The 19,643-nt window shown below is 35.8% G+C and overlaps 2 protein-coding genes across 3 annotated transcripts in view; both read right to left on the bottom strand.

The window, feature by feature from the left end:
• The window catches only part of LOC121425600 (STE20-like serine/threonine-protein kinase), a 77,294-nt gene extending 72,879 nt beyond the window's left edge, over window positions 1-4,415 (bottom strand). Inside the window, exon 1 of one of the 2 annotated variants that reach the window (XM_041621714.1) lies at window positions 4,196-4,415. In XM_041621714.1, coding sequence (XP_041477648.1) covers window positions 4,196-4,327 — 132 coding nt within the window. In that variant the 5' untranslated portion in view covers window positions 4,328-4,415. The remainder of the gene's footprint in view (window positions 1-4,195) is intronic. The other variant, XM_041621715.1, reaches the window with a different exon arrangement.
• A 9,121-nt stretch (window positions 4,416-13,536) lies between these two features.
• The window catches only part of LOC121424761 (uncharacterized protein ZK1073.1-like), a gene marked incomplete at its 5' end in the record, with an annotated part of 35,689 nt that continues 29,582 nt past the window's right edge, over window positions 13,537-19,643 (bottom strand). Inside the window, one exon of the mRNA XM_041620529.1 lies at window positions 13,537-14,141. Coding sequence (XP_041476463.1) covers window positions 14,044-14,141 — 98 coding nt within the window. The remainder of the gene's footprint in view (window positions 14,142-19,643) is intronic.

Genomic DNA, 19,643 nt, shown 5'->3' with positions numbered 1-19,643 from the left:
TGAACGAGCCAGTTACATCCAAATGAGAGAGTCGATGATGTCACTCACTCACTATTTCTTTTGTTTTTTATTGTTTGAAATATGAAATATTTGGATTTTCTCGTCATTGTCATGTGAAATGAAGTTTCATTCCTCCATGAACACGTGGAATTCCATTATTTTAACATTTTATGCTTCAGGCAAGGAGGTCCTAATCATCAATTCGTAAAAATTGAAATATTGTATAATTCAAACAATAAATAACAAAAGAAATAGTGAGTTACATCATCGACTCTCTCATTTGGATGTAGCTGGCTCCTTCATGTAACTATTTTGTTAAAAATAAGCGAAACTTTGAAATGTCATAACTTTTTGATGAAATCTTCAGCATTGTATTGTCTGATTTTTCTAAATTGATTCAGATCAACATTTTTCTGAGGTGGACTTGACCTTTAACCAAACCAAGATTAATATTTCAGTGGAATCTTGTTTGAATCAAATATTTCATACTCCTGAAAAAATGCATAAGTACATACATGTTTTAAAGGTACTTGAATGTGACTTGATGAAAACAGTACACATACATACATGTAGATGGTGCAGGCTATTAAAACAAATTATGGTTAATCCACCTTTAACCAAAACTGATTGATAATAAACAACAGGAAATACTACAGTCAAGTGTAGTCATTTCCATACTACCTGTAGGCCTGGGTGAATACTTGTAAACTGTACAATTGGGGTATCAGAATCGTATTGTTCGTACACCCTAAATTGCATGTTAAATAGGCCTACATGTATCAATCCAGGTACATAAAGTCCTGTAAATAGTCAATTTTTTTTATTTAATTTGAATCCTTATGATTTATTTTTATATCTAAAAAGGATAAAAGGATTAAGAAGTCAACAAATCAATGAATACAGTTCGAATTCACCCCCCCCCCTCCCCGCCCATATACTGTACACACATATGTACGTGCATACATGTAGGTGCGCAAAGCCACAAACTACACTACATGTATGTCCACAAAATACTCTCTCATTGAGGACATACATATGTGCTGTACTGCATTTCAATACAATTCATGTACATGTAGGCATATAAATAAACCCTACATAAAAAAAAATCCCTGCTGAGATTAAGGGGAGCTTAAAGAGCTGGTGATGTATTATAATGTGTAGAGCCTACAGTACACTGTAAAGGTGACTTGACAGATTTTAGTCAATGGAACAAGTTATTGAGTACAGTATGTATTTTAAAGAGCAAGTAATAATAAGTCAAGGGAATGAGTAAGTCATGGGAAAGACTGATACAAAAAACATGTCATTTCACCTTGATCATTGTATGTACTGTACATGTACCAACTAAGTTCTCACTAGTGCAGATACAGTCAAAGAATCTGCACATTGGACCCAACTGTAGTGTACACCTGACTACAGGAACAATAGGGGTGCGTTTATTCGACACTTTTTTACCCTAGAATCATGATTAGAATCATGATTCAAATCACGATTCTGCAGAATCACGATTGCGTTTAGTCGAAATTGAATATAATCATGATTAGAATCACAAACATGAAACACGAAAAAAGGGGCGTTTGGAAAGACGTTTCTGTAGAATCACGAACGAAAAAGGTCGTATAAACGATATCGTGATTTGAATCATGATTCTATGACGTCATTGTGTCGTGCTTCTTCCGGGTTCGACTCAAAGGCGCGCGCTGTGTTTCGTGCAGGTTAATTTTCGTGTAGCAGTATTGCCAGCATTTAGGAATTATCATTTTGTGTATTGTACCCCCGGGGTTGTACTGTAGCGTCATTTGTATATTTCATTGTTTTCATCAATCATTTCTTCAAGTTCCAAAGGCACAAATTGGACTGACGATGAACTCAGGGCTCTGCTTGTGCTTTGGGCTCAGCCTGAAGCACAAGCATCCCTTACCGGGATTCACAGAAATAAGACGATCCCTTTCAGCGGCGCTTGCGAGGGAGGGATTTCAACGGAGATGTGGCACCGCCTGTCGAGACAAAATTAACAGAATTCGTGCCCAGTACAGGACCATCATAGACAAGAAACATCGATCGGGAGGTGGGAGGGAGGATAATGACCCCTTCTGGTTCCCGATCAAAAACAATATGAGGTACAATACATGGAATTCTGGAAGTAAAAGATTTATTTTTCGGAAGCCGAGTAAGCGTTGCACTTGCACAAACGTTTGCTCGTTAGCTCCGGCGGCAGCAAAAATCTAGCAGGCGACGTGAAGTTAGAAACACGTGCGAAAATGTTGACCTATACTTCCTGGGTCAAACTGCGCACTGTGATGCGCACTGGATCGGCCCGAATTCAGGGAGAAACAGCGTTAGAAAGATGGTCGTATAAACGCTGATTCTGTCGGATCGTGATTCATGCTGCTGTTTTGAATCATGATTCAAATCGTGATTCAAATCATGATTCTGGGTCGAGGTCGCATAAACGCAGCCTAGAACAGATCATGCTATGCATTAGACTGGTGGTCCCAACGATACACAATCTATATATGGACATATACATGTACAAAAATAAAGCGCACAGTACTCTGCAGTTACATGTACAAGGATTGTGGGTCATAAACAGAGGCCACAGGTTTATTGTTTACATTATCAGACGAAATGTCTGTTTTATGGAGCTTACAGTATCTCCAGTATATTGGTGTGATGCCAATTACATTGTAAAACAAAAAAAATGTGGATTGTTGACTTAATTGGGGAAGAGAAAATATCAGGATTATAAGCAGAAAAAAAAACTTTTCAAATTTTATACAAGTTCCATCCTGGTATAAATTCACACGGATGCCATGCTTGTAATAAACATGTATCATTTGTATGACACAATTGACAATTGGCTTTGACATCAACTTCAAGGTGTCAAAACAAAATTAGGAAGTTTTCCATTATTAACAGTGCAAGTTCAATTTGTGCAAACAAAAAAGTAGGCCTAATAGTTTTGCATGCAAACCAAAAGCATTTTTGCTCATATACATGTACATGTAGATCTAAAGTGAACTACATTAAACTGTGAAAAAAAAGGAAAATTCAATTGTTTGAAACAGAAATACATGTATAACAATAACATGAATACTCGGAAAATTCATTTCCCCCAATTGATCTTGGGCCTGTCAGACGCTGAGCAGTGCTGCTGTAGATGAACTTTGCCAGATCATTTAACCACAACGCCAAAGAGGGTAGCAGCAACTCCCATCTTTTGGTCTGACGCAGCCAGGGCTTGAACTCCCGACCTCCCAATTGTGAGGCAGATGCTCTCCTCATTTCATTGTACCAACACACTGCTACTTTTTTTACTTTTTGTTTTGCAGTCTTAAAAAAAAATTAAAATTGGGATGCGCTGTACATACCAGGAAATTATTCCCTAGCAAGTTTTATCAATGCATATTACTTAGACCAATATTAAAAGAAGTCTTAAAAATTGTAGCAACATGAAGAAAATGTGTGTGAATTACATTATGTAATACTGCACATATAAGCATGGAGCTATAATCTAATAGCTCCATGGTATTACATATAAGTGTACATGTATGTACGCCTGGACTGTAGGCCAGTACACACATACATGTACATACACTGTACGTACACATGTACAGTATAGAGCATGGTTATCTTTGTGGGTACTATTGCCTACCAAAGTGTATATGACACAAAGTTTTGTGATAAAAATCTAATGTTTGTTCCACTGAACTCAAGTACTCATCAACTTTATCTTCCACATACAACCAAAGTAAAGTTACACAAGTATATACAGTAAGTATGTAATGGATGTTTTTTTTTCATCCAATGTGAAAGTTACCGATAATTGAAAGGATTATGCCTAGGAATGATTAAATACTGCCTTGGGAATATTGAGAAATGTTCTAGATGAAAGAAACTGGTGTTATACCCTAAATTTGTATACAGTATTCAAGTCAACCATGTACACTAAACCATCACCAATTTGTAATACCATAATTTCCAAAAGGATCACTAATCATTCTTAAAGTCAATCTTAACTTTACAAACAGCTTTATAAAACAAACCCCAGGTAATTAAACTATTTATTCATATTGAGCGTACATGTATACATACAACACCTGTCCAAAAAAAATTAACATGAATACAAGATGAAAACAAATTTGGTGTAAACTATATGATTTCATAAAGGCCTACGTGGATGTGTAGATCTCACCTTGTGAACTTTACCAAAAGAACCATCTCCAATCTCTGATAACAATTCCCAAGTATCGTTAGGGTCTCTGTCTCGAATAATATGCAAATACTTGTCCCTTTTTGTCTTCTTTCGCTTGAAATACTTGCTCATGGTGAAGTCTAGTCTCTCGATCTTGGATCAAATGCCAAAAAATCTAAATCCCTTCTTATCCTCCACAATGCTTGAAGTAAAGTGCACAGGGGTGCAGACATGTAACACTGATAGGGTGTTCTTTATTTTGTACATTGACCCCATCTCGGAGATAATAACAGAAGATGGCAAATATGTGTAAATGGAAGTGGCAATATACATGTTGTAAAACAGATGCTAAAGGCACATTGACAGATTACATAATAACAACCCTTGCCACACTAAATGCTTAACAATTGAAAAGAAGTAAAGTACATGAAGGCCTACAGTATGTTTTTTTATTGATTTTTCATACCTTTCTTTCCTTTGTTAAATGAAACCTTTGGAGCAAATAGGCTTGTCTAGAAACAGACAAATCAAAGAATAAGAATAAAGAAAGTTTGAGAAAATTCGGACAAATAATGAGAAAGTTATGAGCATTTGAATATTGCAATCACTAATGCTATGGAGATCCTCCTATTGGCAATGCGACAAGGATGTGTGATGTCACTGATGAACAACTTTCCCTTTGGTGGACTATAAATTACCCTCAAAATGTCTCTTTTTGCTTTTTCTTTATATGATGATACAAACTCTTTATCCATGATGTATTCTTAAAAAATATGTATTACATGCCCTCATGTAAAAAGAACACATGATCTACATGAATGGATAGATGTGATAAAAGAGGCAATTCAAGTGAAATATATACTAAAGTAATGGGGAGAGTTGTTCACAAGTGACATCATACATCTTTGTCGCATTGCCAATTTGCTATCTCCATATCATTAATGATTGCAATATTCAGATGCTCATAACTTTCTCATTATTTGTCCGATTTTTCTCAAACTTTCGTTGATCTGTTTCTTTGATTTTTCTGTTTTCACACAAGCTGTCTTGTTCCAATGGTTTCATTCTCCTTTATGTTTTTTTTTCAGAAGGCTGTTCAGAAGTCCAATATGCTTTTCACACTGTACTTTTTGTCCTAAATTGGTGGGGCTAAGGGGGGGGGTCTTAGCCCCACCAATTTCCCGGGGGTAAGCTTAGCCCACTTCGTTTTCACACTACCTTTTAGCAAAGTGGGCTAGCACGGTAAATAGTACAGTACTATCTGGCCCTGCAAAAAAGCAGGGTTAGCCGGCTTATTGTGGTGCTAGCACCACAATTGCGGTGCTAAGAGATGCAGTGTGAAAACGAAACAGGGCTAAGGAAAGTGGGGCTGAGCATTAGCCAATCACAGAAGTCGAATTGCACGTTAATCACACTCTGTTTGGTAAAACCATCAATATTCATGAGTTGAGGGATAGTCCGGGGTAAGGCATTAACCATGGTTGAGCAGGTAGTATGGGGTTAAGACAGTGTGAATCGAAAAAAAGATAGTATGGGGTTAAGGATAGTCCGGGGTTAAGGATAGTATGGGGTTAAGGAAATGCAATGTGAAAAGCATACAAGAGGGGATCAAGCAGAAGCAGAGTGGGGCAAATGAGGAACAGAAGGGGAGGAGGGGGATGAGGACAGGGATAGGATACTAGGATAAGGAGGGGAGGGGGTGGAGGAGGGGGAGAGGGAGGAGGGGGGAGAGGGAGGAGGGGGAGAAGGGGAGGAGGGGGAGAGGGAGGAGGGGGAGAAGGGGAGAGGGAGGAGGGGGAGAAGGGGAGGAGGAGGAGGGGGAGAGGGGGGGAGATGGAGGGGAGGGGAGTAGGAGATGGAGGAGCGGGAGGAGGGAGAAGAGGCAGGGATGGGGAGACGGCGAGAGGAGGTTAGGGGGAAGAGAGGGGATGGGGAAGAGGGGGAAGATAGAGGGGTGAGTTGGAGTTGGAAGTGAGGGGGAGAGGTGGTTGCGGATGGAATGAGGAGTGGGAGTAGAGGGAGAGGGGGAGGAGGGGGAAAGGGAGATGATGCAGAAGGAAGAATTTGTATTTCTTTCTGGTCAAATGTGTGTACTTTTTTGTATTTTCATTTTATGCATGATGTAGATGGTGTTTTAGGTTGAAAATCCACCTTCATGATCAAAAGATTATTGAAAAAAAACTTGAAAAAAAGGCCTATATTATTGTGAAGGCAGAAAAAAAAGAAACTGACAAATGTGAAGTCAATACACATGATATACATTTTATACATCTTGACCAATGCTATGGCCATTGGCATTATCAACATCATAGTATCCAGATTTTTTTAGGATCTACTACATGTACATTTATGAACATGTACACGTCCATTCACTAGACAAACAAAATGTGCTTTTTTTTATTATGGATGGACAATTATTATAAAAATGCTATGACATGACATGAGCCTACCCACCACCGAACACAAAGAACAAGATCAAGAACAGATGTACGTGTACAGGACTCATACTCAGATAGAGTTTTATCTTTCTTGTGTACTATATTAAACTGAAAAGTTGTTGAATGTTGTATATCAATTAAGATTAAGATAAGTCTATGATCAAATCTCACCTTGTAAACTTTTCCAAATGCTCCATCCCCAAGTTCAGATAATAATTCCCAGGTGTCATTTGGATCTCTGTCTCGTATGATGTTCAAGAATTTGTCCTCCTTCCGCTTTCGCGCAAAAAATCTGCTTACGTTTTTGAACATTTTGAGTTAGTCTTCGTGGGGCACAAAAACTGTGCCACCGAATCAAGTGAGATACTCAAGTTACAAACTGTTTTATCAGTGTTTATAAAATTCAAACTCACGTTAAGTCAGTGGTTCAGAAGAATTGAAATGTATATTTCTGATTTCGATATTAATACTACAACACAACATCACTCCAGCAACAGTTGTTTTTTCACTTTATTCCTTTTATTGGTGGAGATGTTGTCTTACCACTGCGCCATATCATATCTAGCACATGCATGAGTACATGAGACTCCGGAACTGGGATGCGATATTTATACGGACACTTGACTTGCACTTTCTACCGGAGCGCCGGGCGAGGTTGCAAACTCCACTACGGCAAGGGCTGGCTCAGCCACGTCTACCGGTATGGTATGATATAATTACCGAGACAGTTCAAATAATCTCCGTTATCTTTAGGAGATAAAAATCCTCTGGAAGTCACATCGATGACGGAGCGACGATAACATCCGACTTATATCCATGAACGGAAGCGCTGCAAGTGACGAACAAATTAATTAATCCTCATACATGAAAATGGTACCACAAAACTGATAACCGCCTCTGTACACTGCGCCATATTGTGAAAGTACCGTCCATGAAAATGTAAAACTAGTCTTCTTCCAAAACGCTTTGAAATGTGTATTTATAATAATGCAGCCATTTTATCATTCACCTTTCGACTACCCCACCCTTACTATGAGTTTAATCATATCTTGGGAAACTAATCACATTGTATATTATTACGTTAGTTCCTCATTATTGGGCATTTTCGTACATTAGCGTTGACAGTGTGACGAAACGTTTAATAGTGGACTAAATATGGGTGTGGTCAAAGGGCGTGGCAGGATCTGCCAGGTCTTGAGCTCCCAGGATCTCCCGGGCAGGATCTGCTTGGGATTTCTGTTTCTGTTTGTGGTAACTCCCGCAGAAACTCGGCAGGACAGCATTTTGCTGGTAAACGCCAAGCTGGTATATATTAACCAATTACCTATGAAACATTTTACTTCTAGGTTAATCAGTCATAATGACTGACGTTATAGACGACAGATATCACTCTCGGGCCTTTTTATTAAAGTGGAGACAATGGCAGAGTTGGGATTCGAACTCACAACCTTGCGATTATGAGTCCAATGCTCTAACCACTGGACCACACGACCCGACCATCGGATGCATGTTTTCATGTTGTTTTTTTTTCTTCTTCTTTTGAGGGTCACAGTTTCTATCATCTTCTTGAGGGAGTAAATATACAAGATATTTTTGGAAATGGAATTATAACCTCTGAATTTACTTATTTATTTATTTATTCTCCATGCACTCGTGGGCTTGATGACCCTCCAAGTTCAGCCACAGGCTGTTCTTCTGATATAACCATTTAGGTCCATGATGATAAAATCACTTGTCAATAAAAATTCCAAATTGTACTTCTGAATACATTTTTAAGAAAGCATCAATTGTATTGGCCCACTCTGGTCCATTTTTATGGCACATTTTTTATTCCCATAATTTCACATATGAGTTGAAAACTAGTGTTTCTTTTACATCTCTTCCCCAATATAGTTCTTCAAACTTATCTTATACGATTTTTTTTAGTAAAAGGGAAGAGGATAAAAAGGTAAACAAAGGCAGGACGAGAAAAGAAAGGTGTTTCAAAAGGGTGTTTTAATGTAATTGCTTTTTTTCACGATGTCCCTAAGTTATAAGATTACTGAGGCCTCTACAATTTTGATTAAATCTCGAATTGAAAAGAGAAAATGAGCAAAGAATAATCTGCAAATCGCCAATGTTGGTTTTTATCATTCTGTATGTGTGCCAGAGCATCAGCGGCCTTCTGTACTGGCCAGGGTATAAATGTTCCAGAAAAACATAATTCCCTATAACTTTTCCATTTTTGCGTACGATTTGAATAAATAATTCTTGCTGGATCGTCCTTAGCTCAAATTTGTTGTTTGGAAATTTATTCATCCAGAAAAAAGGCAAGCGACGATGACTGAGAGAAACCCCCATTTTTCTCCCTTTATTTTGTTTGGAAGCTGGTATTGCTGTTTCCTCTTTCAAAATCATTCCATTCAATTAAGTTCGAAATATGATTGCATATTACTGTCATGATGAATAATTCACATTTTGGTTCAGGTATGAATCTATTTTTTGGTTACCCTCATCGCTTTTTCCTCAAATTAATGTCAAGTTTATCTAAATTTCATCCAACAAGAAAGAAAGAAAGAAAGACAGACAGACAGACAGACAGAAAGAAAGAAACAAACAAAGAAAAAGGAACAACATGAAAACAAAAGAAGGAAGAGAGAGTACTAAAGGGAACGATTAAATAGAAAATTAAAGAAAAATTGAAGACACAAAAAGAACTTTTTTCAAATTGTTCTTGACGGCCCGAACATCTTTCTTTCAATACTCTAATCTGAAGAATGAAAAACCACGAACGAGAGAGGACGCTACAGTATTTTGATTTCAAGTTCACTTTAATTTTATTCTCTCTGAATGAGAATCCCGAGCTTGTTTGAGAAAAATCTTGAATATAGTTTGATAGATTGATGGATGTAAAGAAGGGACAAAATAAAAATATATTGTTCTTCTATTAGGTAAGTAAAATGTTTACCGTTATGTGAATATGTTCTTTTCAACTGTGTTCTGTAATGTTTGTGAGCATTTTTCAATCTCTATGGTTACTTAGATTTTCATTTGCGCGTTCACTGTCCCTTTCTCTCTACTTTCGCCCTCCCATTAAAAATACATTAACATGTTTTTTTTTATATAATTATTATGATGGTTATTATCATCATTTTCCTCACTATCACATTCATGATTTTAACTCCCATCATAGTCATTATCCTCATTTCAAAATCATCACTTCTCTTATCCTAATCACCATTATCATCGTCACTATCAATGAAATCATCCTGCTCATCCCAACCACCACCACCATCACCATCATTATCCCAATCATCATCTTCATCATTGTCATCATTATCATCATCTTCACCATCATCATCATCATCACCACCACCATCATCACCACCATCATCATCATCATCACCACCACCATCATCACCATAATCATCACCATCATTATCATCCTCCTCCTCATCACCATTATTATCAATTCATAATCACTACCATCATAATCATCCTCATCATAACCATCAATTCATAATCACAAGCATCATCATCATCATCAACACCACCACTGACATCATAATAATCCCCCTGGGCACAATCCTCTCCTATCTTCAACTTATTAGCCATTGCATTTATTTTTTTAATACATGACCAAATAAAACTTGACAATTAGAAAAAAAAATACTGATAAACTTCTGTCTTTCAGTATTTGACAGTCATAAATTTCTACAGATTCAATAGTTGATATGCTAGAAGTGTTTATTATACTACTTATTGCTTAAATTTAAATATTAGTGGAGTTTTTTGGGGGGTGGCAGCCCATCAGATTAGAACTCAACAAAACAAAGAAAGAAACAAGACAAACAAGGAATTTGGAATGATGAAAATAGTCTGTAATAATTCCCAACTCAACAGAATAAAATGAACATACAAATTGGTTTCTTCATACCAGGTTTCTAATGATTCTCATCTTGTTTAAGTTTGATAACATACACATAACAAATTCATCCGGACATTGTAAAATCCAGTTTGTATTCACTTCTGTTAAGTACAATTGAAAATTTTAAACTCTTTTGAGACATTCCATCACTGCATTTTGCACAAAGATGCATACACACAATAATCCTGTGCAAACATAATGTGGCACGTGTATAACTCGTTACAACATATCTTAAAATTCTATTTAGTTGCATACCACACAATTTATTTTTGCATCTCCAATTAATGCAGATAAAGCATAACAGCTTTGGTTAATTGTCTATAAATTCATGTCTAATTTAAAAATGTATACAAGGTATGATTGTATTTGACAGGAGGCTAGAAACCCGATTTCTGAATTGTTTTATGACAAAGGAGAGAAAATAAGAATAATTGAATCAAATTTCCAGCTCACAACAAATATAGAATTATTTTATCATACAAACTGCTTCCAAACAAACTTCTAGTTTTAATCCATAACTGTCCTTTCAGACTGAATTTATTCATCTTGTAAACATTTACATCACATCACATTTGGAAAATACAATCATTAAAATTCAATCTTGGAAAAGAAAAACAGGAGATAAAAACAAAAGAGATCTTATAATTCCCTTCAAAGAAAATAAAAACTTTAAAAAGAAAAGTCGGACAAATATTTCTTTCCAAGGCAATTTGTCCAAGCTTTTTATTCATGCAGTCCAATTTCACAAGAAACAATAACGTGTCATTTTAGAGAGGCATAGTAGAATATCATGCAATGAGGGTATACTACATGTAACTCTAGAGAATTATCAATTATGCACAAATTCAAATTACTTTTCAAGCTAAAAGAGAAGTGCAAATGTACTCTATTACATAGATTAACACCGTACAGTCATTTATTCAAAGTCACTGGGATCATCTTTTAAGATGGGGGTCGACGATGTAAATAGCTATAAACTTGGCAAACAAAAACACACAAAAACAGAGAAAATAAACTGATTTGATCCTATTTCAGATTAAGGGTAACTCTATTACACTTGAAGGAGAGAGTTGTGACAAGATTATAGATAAATGTAAACAAGTGGAATGCCTCTGGCCGTCTCACCTGCATCACGCGGTTCAATATAGCAGCAGTGCTGACTTTGAATACTACTCTAACTCGCACAAGATGTTCAGTGATACATGGTTACTCTTATGTCCACTTTTTATGAACTAGACCAATAAACTTACAGAGATTCACCAAAAAACCCCAACATGGCCAAAGTTCATTGACCTTACATGACCTTGGTCATGTGACCTGAAACGTGCACAGGATGTTCAGTGATACTTGATTACTCTAATGTCCAAGTTTAATGAACTAGACCAATAAACTTTCAAAGTTATGATGGTAATTCAACAGATACACCCAATTCGGCCATAGTTCATTGACCTTTGACCTTGGTCATGTGACCTGAAACGTGCACAGGATGTTCAGTGATACTTGATTACTCTAATGTCCAAGTTTAATGAACTAGACCAATAAACTATCAAAGTTATGATGGTAATTCAACAGATACCCCTGATTCGGCCAAAGTTCATTGACCCTTAATGACCTTTGACCTTAATCATGAGACCTGAAACTTGCACAAAATTTTCAGTGATGCTTGATTACTATTATGTCCAAGTTTCATGAATCAGATCCATAAACTTTCAAAGTTATGATGGGAATTCAACAGATATCCCCAATTCGGCCAAAGTTCATTGACCCTAAATGACCTTTGACCTTGGTCATGTGACGTGAAACTCATGCAGGATGTTCAGTGATACTTGATTAAGCTTATGTCCAAGTTTCATGAACTAGGTCCATATATTTTCTAAGTTATGATGACATTTCAAAAACTTAACCACAGGTTAAGATTTCGATGTTGATTCCTCCAACATGGTCTAAGTTCATTGACCCTAAATGACCTTTGACCTTGGTCATGTGACATGAAACTCTAATAGGATGTTCAGTAATACTTGATTAACCTTATGGCCAAGTTTCATGAACTAGGTCCATATACTTTCTAAGTTATGATGTCATTTCAAAAACTTAACCTCAGGTTAAGATTTGATGTTGACGCCGCCGCCGCCGTCGACGCCGCCGCCGCCGTCGCCGCCGCCGTCGGAAAAGCGGCGCCTATAGTCTCACTTTGCTTCGCAGGTGAGACAAAAATGATATTTCAATAATAATAATAATAATACATGAATATAATGAATATTTACTTTAAGCTTTATTGTATAAAGTTAAACTTTTCTTGATTTCAGATGTAGGATTTTGTATTCTATATAATTTCAAGTATGTATTCAGGTCAGATTCTTTTAAATCTTCAATAGCAAAATTGGCATTGAAACTGGTTATTTTGGTTGCACAATACCATGAAAATACCATGTCACTATCTAGTATTAAGCGCAAGTTGTATTTATGATCCAGTGAAAACAATGAGGGTCAACTTTTGGTTCAAATTAATTTTGACTCAACAGGTAAACAAATGCTATCAAAATTTTAGAAAAAAATGTATAAGCACAATTTAATGTATCGATATATTCAATTTTTATTTCATTTGAGACAGTAAAAAAAAGTTTTCTACAGACAAGTGGGTTAGTCATTATATCTTTCATATGTTCAAAAAAATCATCAAACCCAATAATGTAAGTAGTAACTTTTTAATACAATTGCTTAAAACTTGATGAATTATAGAACCATACACTAATTCATGTCACCGGTTGTGAGTAATGACACCAATTTTCTGTGCATATTGGGAAATCACTAAATGAGAAAAGGAGAGATCTACATAACATCAAGTTTAAAATGTTTCAAAAAATGACGGGATGGTGGAAAGGCAAGTTAGATCTATGTTACATTTAACAGTGACAATCAACAGGGCAAAACAAGTGAACAGTAGATATATAAATCTATATATCTTGATATAAATCTCTTCCTTTTTGTTCAAATTCTTATCTAAAGTTGGTCCATAAGGGACATAAACATGCAATAACTCTACTGATTCCAACGTGACTGAATACAATTAAAATTGTTCTCGAAACATAAACCCTTTCCTCTACTCCTTTTAATCTGCGAAGCCAACCCAAGATACATCTTACATTGTAAAACCCCAATACCACCAGAACTTGTTCATAATCCTCTTTCACTTACATCACAAAACTTGAAAGAATGAACACAAACCCCAAAAACATTATTTTACAAAATATAAAATGGCAAAAGAGTCCCTCAAAATTGCCCTTGCAGTCTCTGCCTTTCATAAACATTTGCATTGATATTTGAACTTTGTGCTTTACATAAAAGTTGAGTAAGAAACATAATCAAAGGTGACGATGGGTGCAAGGGCTTTAGATTGGATTCTCGACTCCGAAGGGCTAATGATTGGTCGATTGGTGCTGGCGAGAGGAGGAACGTGGGAGGGGTGTCGGAAGAGTGCGGGCAGCAGCAGCTGGCGGAGATGCTTATTTGTTGGAAGGGTTGGCTTTGTCGTAGTCGGTCATACTCCCAGAGCGCGGCTTTACAGACACCTGGTGAAGACCTGGAATACCAACGCTGCCGACTGGAAAAGGGAGGAAGAAGAAAAGGAGTCTTTGAATCAGTCAAGGTTTTGCTTTCTTTGGTTTAAACAGAGAGAGTTGGGAGTGTGAATGCATTCAGGGAGGTGGGGGAGGTTCATTTCCCCTTTGTTCTGACCGAGTGAGTTAGAGTGTGACTGCATTCCAGGAGGGGGTGATGGGTTTTATGGGATGGTCTATAATTAAGCTGTTCGTAAGTTACATACGGCTTAATGCAAAACCTAATGCATGACTGGCCCATGTTCAGTCTGCTACATAAGGATATATGATTTAGCAGAATAGAATGCCAAACTGTCACTGGCCAGTCATCTTTTTTTTCTTTCTTTTTAAACACATACACACATTGGCACCAATAATGCATAAAGCATTTTCATCTGTTTGATGCAAAATAATAGAGGAATGTAGATAAAATTGCCTTGGTCAAGGGCCGTGCCAGAAAATCAAACCCCAGACTTTCAAAGTGTAGTCGAGCGCCTTCGACCACTGTGCCACGGCTCCTCGCCTGCGTAACTGACAAACAGATTTGTGAAAGATCCCACAAGGCATCTGGAAGACATGCATTTGCATAACGGAAGAACTTAACACTGGAGAATGTCTCGAAAATCGGTATTACCACCAAGGAGGAAATATATTGGTAGAAACCATGATTAATTAAATAGTAAGAGATGTGAGATGCACAAGAGAGGTGTAAACAAGTGTGAGTACAGGGAACAGTGTAGATGATTTACAACTAAATGCCAAGACCCCAATCCTAAAAAACACATTTTCAATTCTAACAATTTCTTATCAATACCAGATACTAAGGGAAATATCTGAGGGCAGAATAAGCAAAGGTATTGAGGAATTTTTTGTGACTACATCTAGGGAAAACTTTTCAGCAAGGATTAATAATTTGTGATGAAACTGTGATATAATATTTGCACAGTGCTTCATACTCAGAAAATACAATTGCATCCAAAAATGACATTATTGAAGTAAATCTTAAGAAAAATCAACTCATGGATTAGGGAAATGTCAGTTGATCCAAACCAAATGTATTATAAAGGAGATTGTAGATATCTTTACAATCATACATTCAGAAGCAAGTTTTCTTTCTTTTCTATTTAAAGTGAATATCTTTATATTAAAAAAAATTAGGATAAATTTAAATTTTATAATGATTCAAATTCAAAATATCTGATAGATAATTGTATTATTATCAGTATCCATTCTTTCACTGAAAACTGTAACTAAATTATTTCTAAAAAAAAATAAAATAAAATGGAGTTAGGATCAAAAGCAGATTAACCAAGGTGTGAAGCCCAGACTATGGGGGGGGGGTGCAAGGTGTATGGCCTAGACAAGGTGGTGGGGGGCAAGTGGTGTTTGGCCTAGACCAACAATAAGGAGGGGGATAATTGGTCTAGACTAGAGGATAAAAGTACAGCAGATAAGATAAAGACATTGAAAAGGAAAAGCTCAGTGAATGACATAATTTTTTCACTTGAATACACTGATCACAAGCGAAAGACACTAAATAGAAAATCAAGTGAAACTGTATTGTACAGTCAATAAGTTTACACACACGTATGTTTGATATGTTTTTCATATGAAAATAATTATAAAACATTGAATGAATGATCCAATAAAATAAAAGAATTTAATGAAGATGAATGAAAAGTAATAAAGGTGAATGAAAGATGACAAGGTACTTGAGGATTAACACAAAAAAATGAATAGAACAAAACATGTAAGCATTACGCCAGCTTAATAAGATTATGGCTAAGTGTTTGTATTTTGTATTTAGGGGACAATGTTTCTATCTGATAATCTCTATCCACATTTTTTTAAAAATTCTGTTTCGCAATGGGGATGGTCATTTCATGTTACTCTTCTTTCAATTTCGGATTTGGTAACATGAGTTTCAAAATACTATTCACTGTTCATGGTGAATTTACTGATTAATGAAATATGGGGGATGTTTCACAAAGATTTAAGTATGACTTAGAGTCGCACTTTAAATGTCTAGTTGCGCGCAGTATAAAAGGTATAACAGCATTGGCAGATCATGCCAAGAGGACGCGCACTACTGCATATTGATCAATAAGATCGCGCGTTGCATATCATGTACGCATCAACATTTAAGTGCGACCTAAGTCATACTTAAATCTTTGTGAAACACCCCCCTGGTCTTCACTATGGTAAGCAAATAATCACCAATGGTGGAGGTGATGGGCAAATTATCACTGATGAGGCAAGCTGGATTTAGCTATCTTTCCAAAGCAGAGGAACGATAGCGAGTACACATAGCTTGCCGAGAAAGTGATAGTTTGCCTCGTCACCTGAAATCAAGAGGTGATTATCTGCTTTATAATCCCCATCGAGAACCACTATAAATGAAGGAACCGATATCAATTCGTCTCTGTAAGAATTTACTTTTAAACCAAGATTTCCTTTGAAAAAAAAGATCCATCAAGACGATTATGCTTCTTTAATGCTAACGCGTATGTAACCTGTGTGCAGGCATCCAAGATCCTGTTCCAACAAGATTTATTGTGACCTCACAAAGGAACTTCACCATCACAATCGAGAAGCAATGCATTTTCTTTTTGGGCGCATATACACGGCGGGTGCCAATCTAGATCTTGCGCGATCGTCACTGAAGGAAATGGAGGATGGACCAAAAAATCGAATGGCAAAAATTTGTGCGTACTCAAACTAATTAATAACACGTTATGACCCTATGAAAAAAAAGATTAGTGAAATAAAAAAGGTCTATCAATGCAAGTGATGAATGATGGGAAACTACCCTTTCTAACATGACTGACTTCAGACCAATCCTATAGCAAAGTTTTTAGTATGTGGAATATAAAAAAATATAGAGACAGTTGAAAATTGATAGTAATTATTAATGGTGTACAGATGGGGGGCTTTCAGTCATGGACCCCCCCCCAAAAAAAAATTAAATAACAAAGAGAAAAAAAAGAAGAGGGAAAGGGTGAAATTTGACATTATGATCTGAATTTTATGTCAAAAACAACCACAAAATTTGATATTTGTATTGAAGTTAAAAAAAGTTTTGAATTTTTTTCCCATATGCCAGGTCTGGCTGAATTCAATATAAGGGAGTATTGGCAACAAAGAGAAAAATACGAAACCAAACAAACACCTATTCAGTCATTTATTTATTTATTTTTTGTTCTCTAACTTTTCTCTAAATGCCATGGTCAAAGCTAGTTTGTCTTCGTGGCACTTTGGATGTTTGCCCCAGAGAGGCGCTCCGACCAAGTCTTGATAAAGGAATTGAGGACACTGTTGCCATGGCGATAGATACCAACGTGAATTACCAATGGTTTTAAGAATGATGGTGGTGAATGATTATGTTGTTGTTGAGGGGGATGGAGATAAGGTTGGAGATAATTATGTTGATGATGATGATGTGTACATTGATGGAGATGATGATTTAATAGTGATGACAATTATGATTATGGTGATAATGGCAAAAATAATGATGAGGAGACATTTTCGATGGTGATAATGTCAGAAAATTAAAGAAAAAAAACATGACATTAATAATTAAATGAATAACAGAATAATGATGAAAGTGATGAAAGTCAAATGAATCAGGAAAAGCATGATGACAAGATGAATAATGATTATAAAGGACAATGACCATGAAGACAATGGTAATGATCAAAATATAACATAATTGGGTAATAATAAATTTTTATAATTAAAAAGAAAAAAAGTGATATGAAATAAACATTTTTAAAAAAATATACAAGTGAATGGCAAGAAACAAAACAAACAGTAATAATCGAAAACAAAGGGAGATTTTGAAAAGTTTGCTCAATTTCATCAATAAGAGAAGTGAGAAATTTATAAAATGAGCAAGCAAAAAAAAACCAAATAATAAAAAAATTGTGTTATCAAATATGACATTGATAAAACGCATGATGAACATGTGGCAAATGAACGATTTCATCATTCATGAAACAGATTCAATAGTCACATTTGAATGTGGAAATATAATTTGACAATTGGATGTACAAACAGCATATATGAAATTTAAAAGCAATGTATGTGCATTTTTATACAAACATTATGGTGATGATTGCAATAATGATATATTCAGGCAAAGTTTCAAACAATATTCATGAGTAATGACAATGAATTATGATGAATAAATCATAATATAGAATGACATGAAATTTAATAATACAATATTTATATTAATGAGGATATGATGGTGATTTAATTGGTAATGTCAAAAAAGGGGGGGGGAATGGTGGCCATACATGTAGATTACATGCATGCATAAAAATAGAGACAGAATTTTTAGCCAGGGAGGGATAGTGATGTTGAAAGCACATAGATCACAGCAAATGAGAATATCAAAGATTGACACACATAACAATGTATAATCATGCAATACATTGACAAGTTATTTTGTACAAAACAAACACAGAGGCCGGATAAACGGAAGATGCAATGAATGAACATCGATTAAACCCAAGTTAAGATAGAGACGTAGAGCCAACCACCAGAGGGTAAATGTCGGCGATTTAATGAGAAAAAATAAAGAGAGAGAGAGAGAAAAACAGAGGTTGTCAAAACAGAGGTTGTCAAAGAATGGACTCAAATCAAAAGGGGTTAAACAAAAACAACCTCAGCAAAGGATTGCAGATTTGTAATACTACAGAGGATCAGATATGAGATATTAGTGATTCGTGACATGTATACTATATCTATGCAAAATTGCAAATAATTGTCCTAAAAAGATTCAAGCCAACTTCAAGATCAATTCAAATTGCCTATCAAATAATAATAATAATGCAAATAATTGTTCACAAAAAATATTCAACCGAACTTCAAGATCCAACATTTTTTATGTTGAATTCAAATTGCCTACCACAGAGTTGATGTCAATCAGAATTGTGAGAAAATAACTAATGAATGAAGCTTAAAATAAATGAAATAAAAGTAATTATCTTAAAATGTTACGATGCACCAAAATGCTAAATAAGTTGCGGGCACATGTGGAAGAATGTGATATGAAATGCAATATGGGTTAAGTTGCATATTACAATGAAAGTCACAATTTTAATCTGAAATTTCAGTGTTGTGGACATTTAAAAGAAAGTATCTCAAAACACTTAATTTATGAATGTATTCTATCTGATGCACAATGAATAATGTTAATGATTTGTTATGCTTATACTTCATATCTTTTCTCTCTTAATGGGGAAAATTACGGCACATCACAACTATATGTACACATCAGACCGTATTACCCGTAAAACTTGGATTCTTCAAGAAGCATTTCATCGTTATCAAATAAAGAAGAATAGTATTTGGCAGAAAAATTGCTATTATACCATAGGTATGGAATTAGATTTCAAATCAAATGATTCATTGGGGTATGAAGTACTAGTTTTATAGTTTCATCCAGGATATATCATTTAACAAACACTAAATTCTTCTAACTGGAACAAGCACAGCAAGAT

The sequence above is a fragment of the Lytechinus variegatus genome, chromosome 12 (genome assembly GCF_018143015.1).
Source record: "Lytechinus variegatus isolate NC3 chromosome 12, Lvar_3.0, whole genome shotgun sequence".
In the NCBI taxonomy this organism is placed as follows: domain Eukaryota; kingdom Metazoa; phylum Echinodermata; class Echinoidea; order Temnopleuroida; family Toxopneustidae; genus Lytechinus; species Lytechinus variegatus.
This window is presented reverse-complemented; position numbering and strand designations above follow the sequence as displayed.